Genomic DNA, 16,290 nt, shown 5'->3' on the forward strand with positions numbered 1-16,290 from the left:
TTCAAAGTTGCATGAATATAAGGCATAGGATAAACGAGATAATCCTTCAAATCATAATAGGGTTTTTACACATGGCCTTGTGATTTTAAAAAACAATCGGCTAGATTACGAGTTTTGCATTAGGCTGAAAATGCAGCGTTAACAGGTCCTAACGCTGCTTTTTCACTACCGCTGGTATTATGAGTCTTGCAGGTTTAGGGTTACCGCACACTTTTTTGGCCTTACCGCAAAACGACTTACGTAAACTTTGTGAAGTATTTTTTCTATGGAACTTCCATAGCGCCGGTATTACGAGTCTGTCCTGGGAGGCCAAAAAGTGACCGGTACACCCTACCCTGTCAAGAGTCCTAACGCATTTAAAAGTCAGTAGTTAAGAGTTTTATAGTACAACGCCGTAGCATAAAACTCATAACTAAAGTGCTAAAAAGTACACTAACACCCATAAACTACCTATTAACCCCTAAACCGAGGCCTTCCCACATTGCAAACACTAAAATAAATTTTTTAACCCCTAACCTGCCGCTCCGGACATCGCTGCAACTATAATAAACATATTAACCCCTAAACCGCCGCACTCCCGCCTCGCAAGCACTAGTTAAATATTATTAACCCCTAATCTGCTGTCCCTAACATCGCTGCCACCTACATTATATTTATTAACCCCTAATCTGCCACCCCCAACGTCGCCACCACTATATTAAATTTAATAAGCCCTAAAACTAAGTATAACCCTAACCCTAACACCCCCTAACTTAAATATAATTTAAATAAATCTAAATAAAATTACTATCATTAACTAAATTATTCCTATTTAAAACGAAATACTTACCTATAAAAAAAACCTAAGCTAGCTACAATATAACTAATTGTTACATTGTATCTATCTTAGGGTTTATTTTTATTTTACAGGCAAGTTTGTATTTATTTTAACTAGGTAGAATAGTTACTAAATAGTTATTAACTAACTACCTAGCTAAAATAAATACAAAAGTACCTGTAAAATAAAACCTAACCTAAGTTACAATAACACCTAACACTACACTATAATTAAATAAATTAACTAAATTAACAACAATTAAATAAGTACAATAAAAACAACCCCTAAAATACAGAAAATAATAAACAAATTACAAGATATTTAAACTAATTACACCTAATCTAATAGCCCTATCAAAATAAAAAAGCCGCCCCAAAATAAGAAAAAACCCTAGCCTAAACTAAACTATCAATAGCCTTTAAAAGGGCCTTTTGTGGGGCATTGCCCCAAAGAAATCAGCTCTTTAACCTGTAAAAAAAAATACAAACAACCCCACCAACAGTAAAACCCACCACCCACACAACCAACCCCCCAAATAAAATATTATCTAAAAAAACCTAAACTCTCCATTGCCCTGAAAATGGCATTTGGATGGGCATTGCCCTTAAAAGGGCATTTAGCTCTTTTGCGGCCCAAACCCTAATCTAAAAATTAAAACCCACCCAATACACCCTTAAAAAAACACTTACCCCCTAAAGATCGACTTACTGTTCTGAAGACCGGACATCCATCCTCAAGGAAGGGCCAGAAGTCTTCATCCAACCGGGCCGAAGTCCTCAACGAAGCCGGGAGAAGTCTTCATCCAAGCTGGGTGAAGTGGTCCTCCAGACGGGCATAAGTCTCCATCCACACGGCATCTTCTATCTTCATCCATCCGACGCAGAGCGGTCCATCTTCAAGACATCCGGCGTGGAGCATCCTCTTCAAACGACGGCTTCTTACTGAATGACGGTTCCTTTAAGGAGCTTGCATTCTATTGGCTGATTGGAACAGCCAATAGAAAAAATCCTATTGGCTGATGCAATCAGCCAATAGGATTGAGCTTGCATTCTACCTTAATTCCGATTGGCTGATAGAATTCTCTCAGCCAATCGGAATCTAAGGGACGCCATCTTGGATGACGTCACTTAAAGGAACTGTCATTCAGTAAGAAGCCGTCGTTTGAAGAGGATGCTCCACGCCAGATGTTTTGAAGATGGACCCGCTCCGCGTCGGATGGATGAAGATAGAAGATGCAGTCTGGATGAAGACTTCTGCCCGTCTGGAGGACCACTTCGCCCGGCTTGGATGAAGACTTCTCCCAGCTTCGTTGAGGACTTCGGCCCGGTTGGATGAAGACTTCTGCCGCTTCCTTGAGGATGGATGTCCGGTCTTCAGAGCAGTAAGTCGATCTTCAGGGGGTTAGTGTTAGGTTTTTTTAAGGGTATATTGGGTGGGTTTTAATTTTTAGATTAGGGTTTGGGCCGCAAAAGAGCTAACTGCCCATCCAAATGCCCTTTTCAGGGCAATGGGGAGCTTAGGTTTTTTAGATAGTATTTTATTTGGGGGGGTTGGTTGTGTGGGTGGTGGGTTTTACTGTTGGGGGGTTGTTTGTATTTTTTTTACAGGTAAAAGAGCTGATTTCTTTGGGGCAATGCCCCGCAAAAGGCCCTTTTAAGGGTTATTGATAGTTCAGTTTAGGCTAGGGTTTTTTTTATTTTGGGGGGCTTTTTTTAATTTTGATAGGGCTATTAGATTAGGTGTAATTAGTTTAAATATCTTGTAATTTGTTTATTATTTTCTGTAATTTAGTGGGGGTTTTTTGTACTTTAGCTTTAGTTAATTTATTTAATTATAGTGTAGTGTTAGGTGTAATTGTAACTTAGGTAAGGTTTTATTTTACAGGTACTTTTGTATTTATTTTAGCTAGGTAGTTAGTAAATAGTTAATAACTATTTAATAACTATTCTACCTAGTTAAAATAAATACAAACTTGTCTGTAAAATAAAAATAAACCCTAAGCTAGCTACAAAGTAATGTAGCTAGCTTAGGGTTTATTTTATAGGTAAGTATTTATTTATAAATAGGAATAATTTAGGTAATAATATTAATTTTTATTTAGATTTATTGTAATTATATTTAAGTTAGGGGGTGTTAGGGTTAGACTTAGGTTTAGGGGTAAATAAATTTAGTATAGTGGCGGCGACGTTGGGGGCGGCAGATTAGGGGTTAATAAATGTAGGTAGGTAGCGGCGATGTTAGGGACAACAGATTATGGTTTAATAATATTTAACTAATGTTTGTGAGACAGGAGTGCGGCGGTTTAGGGGTTAATATGTTTATTGTTGGGGGCGGTAGATTAGGGGTTAATAAGTGGAGGTAGGTTGCAGCGACATTGTGGGAGGGAGATTAGGGGTTAATAAATATAATGTAGGTGTCGGCGGTGTCGGGGCGGTAGATTAGGGGTTAATAAGTGTAAGATTAGGGGTGTTTAGACTTGGGGTTGATGTTAGGGTGTTAGGTGTAAACATAAATTTTATTTCCCCGTATGAATCAATGGGGCTGCGTTACTGAGTTTTACACTGCTTTATTGCAGGTGTTAAGACTTTTTTTCAGCTATACGCTCACTTTTTGTCTTTTAACACCGGGTTTGTAACAACTCGTAATACCAGCGCTGCATGTAACGCAAAACTAGTAATCTAGCCTATAATAATTTAAAAAAAGAATGGTATAATTACCTAGTTACATATCTAAATTACTGTCTAATCCACAGAGACAAGCACACAGAGTACTCTTTAATAGGTATATTACGGTCAACCTATAATTATTCTATTTTTTTGCATTGGGTCCCCCATTTCTATACTTTTTAATTTTATATTACACCCCTTATATTTTTCAGCCTTTTACACCCATAGGACTTCATTAATCTAATAAAATGAAAACGCTGTAAACTAAGAAGTACTGATACCTTACTATTAGTAATTTTGCCAGAATTACATTTATGTAAGGTCCACAGCAATACAAAACCATATGATATTACATTCAATGGGGAAAAAAAACCAACTACATTTTAAATCTTTTTTTAAGGACCATCCTACAATAAAATTCTATGGTAAAACATGTGCAACACTGCAACCAAACATTATGATGTCGTAGAGTAATGATGTCATATCAAGCAAGGAAATTATTTAGACCAATTTAAAAGTTTTGCTTTCTACTGTCAAAGATCCACTTAAAAGGTGTTTTAATTCTATTAGTGTCATCTGTATATATTTCACAATTCTGTATTTAACAGAGATATTGCTATAATAATAACAACATGAATAATATTATATAAGCAAGTTAAAAAATATTATTGGTCAACAATGTCTAGCCCAAGCTATGAGTCAAAAATATATTGGGATACTAGGCATGAAAATGCAAACAGAATTTCACCTAACCTCAATAATGCACACATAACATTGTACACTGTATTATAATTATCAAGCTATTATCTTTGTGTTTTCAGTCTCACTTTGTAGAAACAGCCCTACATGGATGGTGTAAACACAATTAAAGGGTAATGCTGTCGTTTCCTTTTGTAATTGACTATAGTCATTATCTAACCTGTGTTTATCATAATTCCGTAGTGTAGTCATTTTTCAGCAACACCATCATTTGCAGTCTGAGTCTTTGTTACTGTTCAAAGCTGATAATGAATATGTGTGGAGTTGTAAAGTCCTTGTTACTAGGATCTCACCTGTTAGCCAGCAGCTGTGATCTGGTGCCTGAAGGAGATGTGAGGTAAATAGCTAGGTCTCCCCGTCTTGGATGAGTAATAGTAATGCGCACAACTACATGCTCCAAGTAGATCACATGGTGGTTGGAATTGTCAGCACAGCCAGTGGCTTTATATATGGAACGAACAACATTGTCTGGTCGAATAGTTCTGTGGAAGAGACTTTGTTAAATTATTTAAGTATTTAGTGCTTTTTCAAGTAAGGATTTCAACAAGATCCTACTGAGCATGTGCACAAGCGCACAGGGTATATGTATACTAGTCTGTTATTGGCTGATGTCTGTCACATGATACAGGGGGCCGAAAAATAGGAGAAGAAATAAATTTGTCGTAAAAAATCTACTGTTTATTTGAAATTCAGAGTAGGAGGCATATTTATTAAAGTCTGGCGGACCTGATCCAACAGTGTGGATCAGGTCCTCCAGACTTCGCTGAATACGGCGAGCAATACGCTCGCCGTATTCAGCATTGCACCAGCAGCTCACAAGACCTGCTGGTGCAACGCCGCCCCCTGCAGACTCGCGGCCAATGGGCTGCCAGCAGGGGGTGTCAATCAACCCGATCATACTCGATCGGGTTGATTTCCGGCGATGTCTGTCCGCCTGCTCAGAGCAGGCGGACAGTGTTATGGAGCAGCGGTCTTTGTGACCGCTGCTTCATAACTGCTGTTTCTGGCGAGCCTGCAGGCTTGCCAGAAACACGGGGTATCAAGCTCCATTTGGAGCTTGATAGATATGCCCCTAGGTGTAAAATCATTGTCTTTCTATTATGCACTTGTTAATTATGCAATTCTACGGCATTGAGTGGTCCTTTAAAACATCATGAAGTTTCATTCTTCAGAACAGGGAGCATGATCTACAATGACTTTAGATGCAATAGTAAATATTTTTTCGGGGCCAAACAGAATTCTTTATAAAGGCACGTGGGGAAACTATATGTAGGCTCTCAGTCCAAAACTATCACTGGGTTCAAAATGAAGCTACAACAGATTGCCTAGACTCTAGTAAAGGAAGCTCTAATTGGTTCTTGTATAAATAATAGCAGAGCAGCCTAGATATGTAAATTACTCACTGTGAGAAAAAAATTAAATCTTCAAAATCTCAAGCAAAGGAGCCAATACAACAAATGAAGTGGTCCTTCACAGAGATTTGTCTCAATGAATAAATATGTGAACTCTTAATTAATTTCAAGACAACTTTAAAGAAATAAGTCAAATAAATCACTTCATTTGCCAGTAACATAATATAGGTGTGAAATTTAGAAAATGAAAAACTTTTAAAGTACCTGATCTGTCTGTCAGTGTTCTCCACACAAATATGTTGAGCAGGGACAGTTGTCCATTTCTCTGCTTCTATCACCATAGCTTCTGCATCCATCAGACCAAAGCCATAAAGATGACTTACTGTTAAAGATAAGAAATAATCCTGGCTTTAATATAGGTTATAACAAAAACAGCCCCATTGTTCAGGATATTTTCACTTAATAACAATGAAGATGCAGAACATAATTTTATACATATGTGTGGTGAGTGGGTACGTATATTTATGTGAAAAAAAATTACATTTCCTTAAAGGGACAGTCTACACCTTAGTCATCTTAAAGTCTTACCTTAGATTAATCTGCAAACAGCCTCCTACACCCTTTTCTATTTCATGCAGCAGGAACGGTAAAAGTTTTATTTTAAAATGAATATTGTTTCTAGACACTTTGATATGGCTGCCAAGCTCTGCCCACTGATGCCATCATGACCTGGGCTACATCTAGGCATTATGCTAAATAGCATTGACAGTCTGTTGAATCCAACTAGTGAGCCTTTTTTGATTGGATGCCATATGTAGCCCTAATTCTGATGTCATCAGTGGGTGGAGCTTGGCAGTCATTTCAAAGTGGCCAGAAACAATATTAATTTTAAAATAACTTTACCATTCCTGCTGCATGTTATAGAAAAGGTACAGGAGCCTATTTGCAGCTTAATCTACAGGGTTTCAAAATACATAAGTTTCAAGATGGCAGCGCCCAGTTTGAAGAGGTTAAGCATCTGGTACCTTTAATGTTTTGAAGTAGGAGAACCGGTATGAAGAGAGACGCAGACACAAGGGGCAAATAAAACAGCATGGTTAGTAGTAACATTCTACTGAAATTATGCTCAGCAGTTAAATGAACCTTTACAAACACATTGGATGCAAATAAACATTTATATTTAGAGCAAAAGCAGAAAAGTTAGCGGGGGTAGACTTTGTTGTAATAATACTGACCATGGTAAGTTGCATAATTTGCCTAAGTAATTATGTAAACTCATCCCAGAACAAAAATTGCTAATTTTGATCCAAATTATTATGAAAACTATATCATTATATATTCTATATCCCATACCTTGATCCAAATATTTCTAAAGCCCTAGTTTTTTTGGTTTAGTTACTAATCAACTTGTTTTCTACATGACAGGAGGTAATTTTAAGTTTAATATGGCTTCGATTTCTAAAATAAATACTTCTCTCACAAGCGGTTAACATAGCATTGTTCTCAGATCCTGCAGAATTTCACACAACTGGGAATAACAATGTACGTTATTTTAATCAACAGACATAAATAGTTTTCCTATGTGTGAAGTGAAAGTGCAAAGTATTTTCACTTGCAACTAAAAGACGATTATGGTTTACTTATTATGGGACTAAAACATATTCTGATAATCTAATTTTAGTCACATACGGGAGAATTATGGGAAAAAGTATTATGGTGAAACAGATATAATATTTGAACCAATGCAAAGATCAGGAAGAATTGAAAAACATGAGTATATAGTGCTGTTAAAAAAAGTTTTAGCTGGTTACGGCTGAATCTTGATTCAACCTTAGGGGCCGAATTATCAAGCTTTGAATGGAGCTTGATGCCCCTGTTTCCGAGCGAGCAGTAAGGCTCGTCGGAAACAATAGTTAGGAAGCAGTGGTCTAAAGACTGCTGCTCCATAACTTGTCTGCCTGCTCTGAGCTGCGGACATCAATCCGCCCGATCCTATACGATCAGGCTGATTGACACCCCCTGCTAGCAGCCAATTGGCCGCAAATCTGCAGGGGGCGGCATTGCACAAGCAGTTCACAAGAACTGCTTGTGCAATGATAAATGCCAACAGCGTACGCTGTCGGCATTTAGCGATGTGCGGCGAACATGATACGCTACATCGTATCATCGGCCCCATAGTCTAAAGCAAGTCATACACATGAGGAAAATAAAACTATTGTATTTTCAATAGTGGACCTACTTATATGTCCTTCCCCCCTCTCTCTCCCTCTGTGCTTTCTCTCTTCCTTTTTTTCTTCTCTCTTCCATTTTTCTTCTCTCTTCCTTTTCTCTCTTACCTCTTCTCTCTGCCCTCTCTTATATGTCCTATCTTCTCTTTCCCACTTTGTCTTCTCTCTCTTTTTCTCTATTCCGTCTCTCTTCTTTCCCTTACTCTCTTCTCTCTGACATCTCTTCTCTGTCCCCTCTCTCCTGTGTTTTCTCTCTCTTTCATTTATCTTCTCTTTCTTCCTCCTCTATATTCAGTCTCTCTCCTCTCTTTCTCTTCTTTATCTCTCTCTCTCCTCTATTCGTTGTCCTATCTCCTCCCTCTCCCCCTCTGTGTTTACTCTTCCTTCTCTCTCTTTTTTCCTCCTTTCTCTTTCATTCCTCCTTTCTTCTCCCTCTCTCATTTCTTATTCTTCCTTCTCACTCTTTTTCTCTTTTTGTGTTTTTTTATGCATTATATAGTATATACCAATAAATATTTATATTCAAATAAAGAACAACATACTAGACCCTCCTGGTCCATGTGTTGCATACATTATAGAGTTCTTCACTATTTTACAACATTTTCAGGCTGGAGAAAATCAAGATTAAAGCGTGCACACAATTTAGTCCCTTGACCAAAAATTGCACAAGTCAAATTTTTCCGCACAGGGCTCAGAAAACATTGGCAGGTAAAAATCCCTAACTAGCTCCTAGCAGTGCATTGCTGTGCCTGAGTCTCCAGGTATGCTTTTCAACAGAGGATAGCAAGAGAACAAAACAAATTAGATAATGGAAGTAAATTGCAAAGTTGTTTAAAATGGTATGCTTTATCTGTATCATTAAAGAGGAAAGTTGGGGTTTATGTCTTTTTAAACACAAAAGGATAGATTTCAAGTGGAGCGCTAAATTATTGCGCACAATAATTAACCAGCCATTACAAGTGGCTGGTTATTGCTACCGCGAAATCGCAGTAGCAATTAGTGCCCAGAAAAATAACTAGAGATTAGTTTCTCTGGTTAATTTTCTAAAAGTGCCCCAAATGTCCTCAAAATAGTTGGCATTATAGTTTTTTATAAAAAAAAAAAAACTGCACTAGGCAGTGGGGTGTTAGAAAAAAAAATAGCACTGAAAAGTGCCTTTACATTGCGGCCTATGGGAACTGTGTGCGTGAGGTTCTGATGCCATCTGTGACGTCATCAGAATAAAATCAATGCTTCCTAGCAATATGAACGCAAGCTTGTGCTCACATTGTGATTAACTTGTAATACCAGCACACATTATCGTGCAATGGTGTTACAAAGTGGAGCGCTAATATTGATTGCACACAAGCAACATTTAGCAATGCACTTGTAATATAGCCCTAAGTGTTTTGTGTATTTAGAAACTAACTTGCCACATTTTAGTCTGCAAGAAAAAAACTGCAAAACTGCAGGGGAAAAATGGTTTCAGAATACACCAAACCTGGAGGAGACATTTCCTCAATGCCCATGGAAAAGCCCTGTTCAGCCAACTAGCAGAGGTTTTCTTATAATAAATATGAATTTCACAGTGATTTTTGCATAGGCAGTGTAGTTTTATTGCAAGTTCTACTTTGCACCTTAAATAAAAAAAAATCCTGCGTAATTTCAATACGAATTTAATTTTTTCTACGAAATATGATTTTTACAGAACAATTTTGTCACAATTTTTAATGCGATTACACAATACCAATTTGCACTGCATATTTTCATTTCAGCGCTCCATTTTTTAATAATGACTTTTTGTGAACCCTATTATAATATATGCATTGCCTTCACATACTTACAACACCCTTTTGCAAAACACACTGTTCTCAAGGTAAAAAACTGCTAGTACCAGAGAGATTTTTTATCAAACCTAACAAGTCTAGAGAGCTTTCGATCAACAGGCCCTTAGAGAGATTAATACTTAATAATTTCTAACAGGATACTTACACTAGATCCCAGAACCATTATACTTATTATTGTAAAAGTCTGATTTTTTTTTACGTAAATTATGTTCCTCACATTTTTGTTTTGTTTTTAAAGAAAAAAAGTAAGAAGTGTACTTTAAAGCAAACATTAAAATTGTAATATATTCATTTTGATTACACTTATTACAAAGAAATAATTTAGTCACTTAGGCCCAGGATAAAAAACGAGAGTAAACAAACACCACTGGTAGCATTTAAATCCATGCTAAAGCACAGCTTAGCTTTGGAAAATGATCTATTAGATAGTTTAAATAAGTCAGTACCTCTAATACACTTCAGTATTACATAATTAGAAATATACATAAGATAAAAATATGTAAAGCAATTCCATATCTTTTTTCAAGCATAGAAAAAATAAAATAAAAGATGTGTGGTGTGTTCTAGAGATCATCACAAGTTAAACAGGTTGTCTGTTTCGTAATGTTATTTAGGTAATTTCCTTTTTCCCTGTTGCAAGTAGTAGCTTGTGGTATATTTATTGGGAGAAGTACTGACGAGAAATAATTTGCTGCTGTGACTGCCTAAGGCCAATCTACTACTTTACCTGGTTACAAAGGGGCTAAGGTTGCAGATTTGACAGACGCCTGTTATCATATGAGCATGTTGTCCCTCGCAGGCAAGTTTACCTGTAAGCATTCTCTCTTCTCGTGTAATGAATGCTAGTGCTTCGTTTTCCTCCACTTAAATTATTCTACCTCTGGCAATTTCTTTTTTGAAGCATCTTTCTCAAATCTAAGGCAGAGTTTTTTCCTAGAGTGTACAAGCTGTGTTAATGAACTGCGCAGGTTACTGAGAGAGTCTGCATCGCTGGATGAACTGACTTTAGAATGTGTGTTAAGGAGTAAAATAAACCACACTGTTGAATGTATACAGGGGATAAGATTAATAATTTTGAGGCCTGTAAAGGGTTTCCTTATGTTTCATTATTCAGTTAAATGCAACTACTAATGTGTAATAGTACAGTTTAATGCTGAGGAATTTTTAAAAAAAAAAAAATAAATAAAAACAGCATTAACTTTACTGCCTATCTATTTATTTGAAAAAACTCAAGGTAGTTGTTTTTTTGCCTTTGTTGTGTTTTATTTAATTTTTTTGTAAACCAGTGAGAACTATATTTTAAGATAAACCATCATATACAAGTTGTATTTAGTTTAGTGCACTGGTTTTCAAACCTGTCCCCAGGCCTCTTTAATAGGCCACATTTGAGGATCTATGAACTGAAGCACAGATGGAATAATCAGCTAATTAGTAAACATGGTTATTTTACCTGCTCTTACCCAAGGTAATCTGGAAAACCTGGCCTGTTGGGGAGGCTTGAGGAGAGGTTTGAAAACCAGTGGTTTAGTGGCAAGAGAAAAACGTACCTACCCTAACTCACCTACTGCATGTATGTTTGCACATCGTAGTGCAGCTTCACACTGTAACTACAGGGTCACTATGCAGCCACAACCCTGCTGCTACATTGTCAGGCTTGTGTTCGATCAGGGGTTTTCAAAGTCTTAGACAGTGGGCCTCCCCTTTGATGAAATTTACAAGATCGTGCCCCCCCCCCCATAATAGATGTTTATTTTTTTCTCTTTAAAGAAATTGTAATATCTATTTCTAGTTTTAATTTAGGGAATTTACATCTGATCCAGGGTTCACACACGGCTCTCAAGCGTTTTTTTAATTTACACTTCTTCTGTGTTAAATGCAAGTTGCAGATCAAGACAATAAACGCAATGTAGTGTCTGAGCGATTTTGATTACCTTTGGATTCTTGATAAAGCCCAGAAGGTTGAAACGCGTTGAATGGGACCTGCTACACTCTACTAAACTTCATTTACTACTGTCACAAAGCTGTGTGACCCTGCAACTTTAAACTTTTCTCCTGACCCTGCAAGTTAATTTTAATTTTCAAAAAAAAAAATTTATTTAAAGTTTTGTAAATCCATACATGTTAATTGGGGACTCGCAGGACCCCCTGTTCAGTGTTATAAACAAATAGAAACATAGCAAATGATAAGCACAAGAAAAAAAAAAAGGAAAATAATACAAATCCTTTCGGGTTCAGATATATCAGGTGGACTACACCCAGTATAAGGTCAGTTTACATGTTATTGACTGTTCGGGTGAATGGATCAGTGATAGTGAAATGAGGAGAAAGAAGGGGAGGGAGAGGGGGCTCATAAATGTGAGATGGGGGGGGGAAAGTATGTTACAAGCAGGACTTCCAGTGACTGTCATCTAACAGAAAGAGTGGTCAGGCCATTAATTTCCAGTCGGGTGTCGTTTATCAAGACTTGTGGGTACCACAGAGTGTCATAATTATTGTTCCAATCGGCCCAAGCCATCTCAAATAGGTCAGATGTGTTTAGTTCAAAGAATATCGCCTTTTCCATAGTGTATAAATAGGCCATTGTATGAATAATATCCTGCCAACTGGGGGGAGCTTCTCTTTTCCAAGCCCGGGCTATGTTTGTTTTGACCGAGGCTAAGAGATAAATACCAAAGAGTCCTTGGTGTTTGGGAAGGACGTGAAGACCTAGGTGAAGGAGAGCAAGCGCTGGACCGGCAGGGACTCTAAAGCCATAAGCAGAGAGGGTACGTATTGCTCTGTCCCACAAAGGTCTAATAACGGGGCACTCCCACCATATATGTAGCAAGCTACCTTGAAGACCACATCCTCTCCAGCATAATGGGGATGTTCCCGGGAACATTTTGGACAGACGGGTAGGAACAAAGTACCAATGTGAGAGAACCTTGTAATATGTCTCAAACATTGTTACGCAATGCAGGTTTTTTTTAGTCAACTGAATAGCTCTTTGCCAAGAGTCAGTAGAAGTTTCAGTGCCCAGAAGGGCATCCCATCTCGAAATGATGTGGAGCCAGAGTAGGCGGGGATGTGCTGTCCAGTAGAGCATAGTGTATTGATAGCGGCCTGAAAAGTCTGCGTCCTCCTTGCCAGGTGGATTCCCAAGGAGTGGGAGGGCGAGAGGTGGACGGAAGAAAGTTCCAACTTTTTAGAAAGCTCTGTATCCTAGTGATCTCAAACGTGAGGAACCTAGGAATAACTGCTTGTTGGTTCAACTGCTCTAATGTTATAAATTCACCGGACTGTGTGGTAGAGTAGAAGTCTGAGACTTTAGAAACTCCTAACCTAGCCCATGTGTTTGGGTGAGTATCAGGTAAGCTCATAAATAGTCCAGCCACCGACGTTATAGGGGAGGGATGGGGAGCAATGAGTTGGCGGTGTCTAAGCCTGTCCCAGACCGATAGGCACTCCAGGATTACCAGATTACTGATGCCCATTGTTCTACGACTATGCAGAGGAATCCATATGACGTCTCGGAGGAGAACATTGGATGGCAGTGGTGCCTGCTCAAGTTCTCTCCATCTATCACAAGCCTGAAGCACTCCCCATTGGGAGATGTGTGTTAACATAGCTCCTTCATAATATTTCACTACCGACGGCGATGCGAGTCCCCCTTGGGGTCTTATGAGCAATTCGAGGGGCTTTGCCTTGCCAGATAAACTTTGTGATCTCACTCTGAAATTGGAGGAGGAGATGCATGGGGACTCTTATTGGTAAGCAACGGAACAGGTATGTTAACTTGGGGAGGAAGGACATTTTAAGCGATGTTATTCTTCCTATCCATGAAATGGACTTATGGTCCCATTTGTTTTTCAGGTTGCGCAGTTCTGTTAGCAGGGGGGAATAGTTGTCCTTTATCATTTGTTGGGCACTGGTAGATATCCTTACTCCCAAATGGGTAATTCGCTCAGTCAGCCACTTAAAGTTGTATTTGTCTTTTAATACCTGGATATAGGGTTGTGGGAATCCCCACCAAAAGATTTCAGTTTTGTGCGAATTAAGCTTGTAAAAGGAAAGATCTCCGAAAATCTGCAGAGTCTCCATCAGTCTAGGGATGGCCTTGGCAGGGTCTGCAGTGAACACCGTGACATCGTCCGCAAAAAGTGCTATTTTATGTAGCTTGCCCGAGAGTCTTATCCCTGGGAGGGATGCGTCCGACCGAATTGTTGTGGCCAGGGGCTCAATCGCTAGAGCAAACAGCAGGGGTGAAAGTGGACACCCCTGCCTGGTGCCGTTGGATATGCTAAACGGCGGGGTCCAAAATCCTAAACCTCTGACATATGCCGTTGGGGCCGAGTATAGGGCTTTCATAGCTGTACAAGTCTCAGGCAGGAAACTGAAAGCTTGGAGCGTTTCCCAAAGGTATTCCCATCGGACTCGATCAAAAGCCTTCTCAGCATCTAGAGAGATAACCGAGAAAGGCTTGCACATCCTGGTTGACTCGCTCATGATGTTAATAAGACGTCTGGTGTTATCCGGACCTTCTCTGTTATAAATAAACCCTACTTGATCAGGGCTAATGAGATCTGGTAGTAGTTTGCCGATGCGTGTCGCTAGAATCTTGGAATAGATCTTGATATCCATGTTAATCAAGGAAATCGGTCTATAGTTTAAACAGAGGGAAGGGTCTTTGCCCGGTTTGGGTATCGTGACAATAGCAGCCTGCAAGAACTCTGCTTTGAGAGATCCTTCTGTGCTTGCCAAGTCAAAAAATCTAAGTAGGTACGGAGCTAATTCGTGGGTATACTGTTTGTAGAACTGGGCAGGGAATCCGTCAGGGCCAGGGGCCTTAAAAGGCTTCAGGCGCTTAATGGTTTGCTTAATTTCGAGTAATGAGAATGGCATGGTGAGCGCGGTTTGCTGCTCTATATTGAGCGTGGGCAGTTTCAAAGTGGACAAGTACTTTTTAATTTCGTACGTGGGGGGCGGCTTAACAGTTTCTGCAGTGCCAATATTATATAATTTGGAGTAAAAATCTGCAAAGCTTTCTCCTATTAAGGATGGTTTGTTGTGTAGTCTGTTATTATGAAGGATTTGCGATATTCGGGTTGCACTGTGTTTGTTCCGTAGTTTATTGGCTAGGAGCGTGTCAGCTTTGTTTCCCTTATGATAGAATAGTTGTTTTAGCTTAGAAAGGGCGCATTGAGTTTGCTTGAGTTCCAGTTGATTGATATGGTCTCGAACCACTCCTATCTGCTTTGTCAGATCTGCTGAGAGGCCCGATTGCAGGTTTCCAGCTGTCTAAGCTTGGTATCCGCCTGCGCCAGTGTTAGGCCGGCCTGCTTTCTCAGGTGGCTTTGTTTGCGGATTATAAGTCCTCGAGCCATTGCTTTGATGGCGTCTCATAAGACATTGTCTGGGGTCTGCCCGTTATCATTTTGTCTTATCAATTCAGATAAGTCACGTCTCAAATCTTCTCTGAAGGCGATGTCAGCCAAAATATGGCGTGGAAGTCTCCAATCTGTCGGGGGAAATGGCTTGTTCGAGGATTGTAAGTCAGTCAGCAGTAAGTCATGATCCGACCAGGAGCTAACGGCAATTTCTGATCGAGTAGTCAAGTCGAGAGTACATTTTGTGGGGATGGGAGTAATGAGTATAGTCTCTTTCTCTTGTGTGTAAGGATCTCCATATGTCAAAGTAACCATAATGAGACATGATATTCCGGAACCTAGTGGAGATACCAATTGCCTGGGGGTTGGTTTTGTCAGGAATCGTAGTTTTACGGTCTAAGGGGGGGTCCCAAGTCATGTTGAAGTCCCCTGCCAAAATGACTCGTCCCTGTCTGTACTGGTCAACTAACTGGAGGATCCTGCGGAGACAAGTGGGTTGGTGAGAGTTAGGTAGGTAGATGGATACTAGTGTGTGTAGTATGTGATTTAGCTTACAAATCAAAATAGTGTACCTGGCCTGCGGGTCTCTTAAACACCTGAATGGGTTCGTATGCCACTCTGTGGTGTAGAAGTATGGCCGTGCCTCTAGCTTTTTTAATAAAAGGAGAGTGGTCAGGTATCCAGTAGGAACGGGATTGAAAGCGTTGAGGGGAATCTAATTTCCAGTGGGTCTCTTGTATGAAGACAACATCAGGGTTGTGATGCTGAAGTTCTCTAGTCAAAAGACTCCGTTTGTGGGGAGAGTTAAGGCCTCTCGCATTATGGGTGAGAAGTCTGAGTCGGTTCGCCATTGCCATATGGGAGAAAGATGAGGGAAGGGGAAAGTGGGAGTACAGTTATGTGGGGATTTCAGACTAGATTTGAAATTGTTACGTGCTGTGTTGGGTTTTGGGGTGGAAATAGTCCACCTAGTTGGAACCCTGGTGTGGGCTACCTAAATGAGGGGGGGAGCTATACGAGAAGGGGCCAGGTTATCTGGCCCCACTCCATATGTTGATAAGATAAGTCTTGTATGCGTCTGCGGTAAGAAGGCATCTAACTATTGGTGTCTTAATGGATTAGTATAGTGTTCGTGTATCTCTATTGTATAGAGGTTCCCAGGTAGTAGTGCCCTCCCGAAGCATTAAATAAACATAAGCAATACGATCAAAACATTGACTGATTCGGACGTAACAGCAATAAAACTCAAATATAACAGCAATAACTTTTCCATCGT

At 39.4% G+C, this 16,290-nt stretch overlaps 1 protein-coding gene across 3 annotated transcripts in view; it reads right to left on the reverse strand.

Moving 5' to 3' along the window:
- Nucleotides 1-16,290, reverse strand: part of PCSK5 (proprotein convertase subtilisin/kexin type 5) — an 868,299-nt gene that overhangs the window by 417,635 nt on the left and 434,374 nt on the right. For all 3 annotated transcript variants that reach the window (XM_053702490.1, XM_053702492.1, XM_053702493.1), the window contains exons 11-12: nt 5,859-5,976; nt 4,536-4,724 (exon numbers count right to left, since the gene is read on the reverse strand). In XM_053702490.1, the coding sequence (XP_053558465.1) occupies nt 4,536-4,724; nt 5,859-5,976 (307 nt within the window). The remainder of the gene's footprint in view (nt 1-4,535; nt 4,725-5,858; nt 5,977-16,290) is intronic.

Source organism: Bombina bombina, chromosome 2, assembly GCF_027579735.1.
Source record: "Bombina bombina isolate aBomBom1 chromosome 2, aBomBom1.pri, whole genome shotgun sequence".
NCBI classification, from domain to species: Eukaryota; Metazoa; Chordata; class Amphibia; order Anura; family Bombinatoridae; genus Bombina; species Bombina bombina.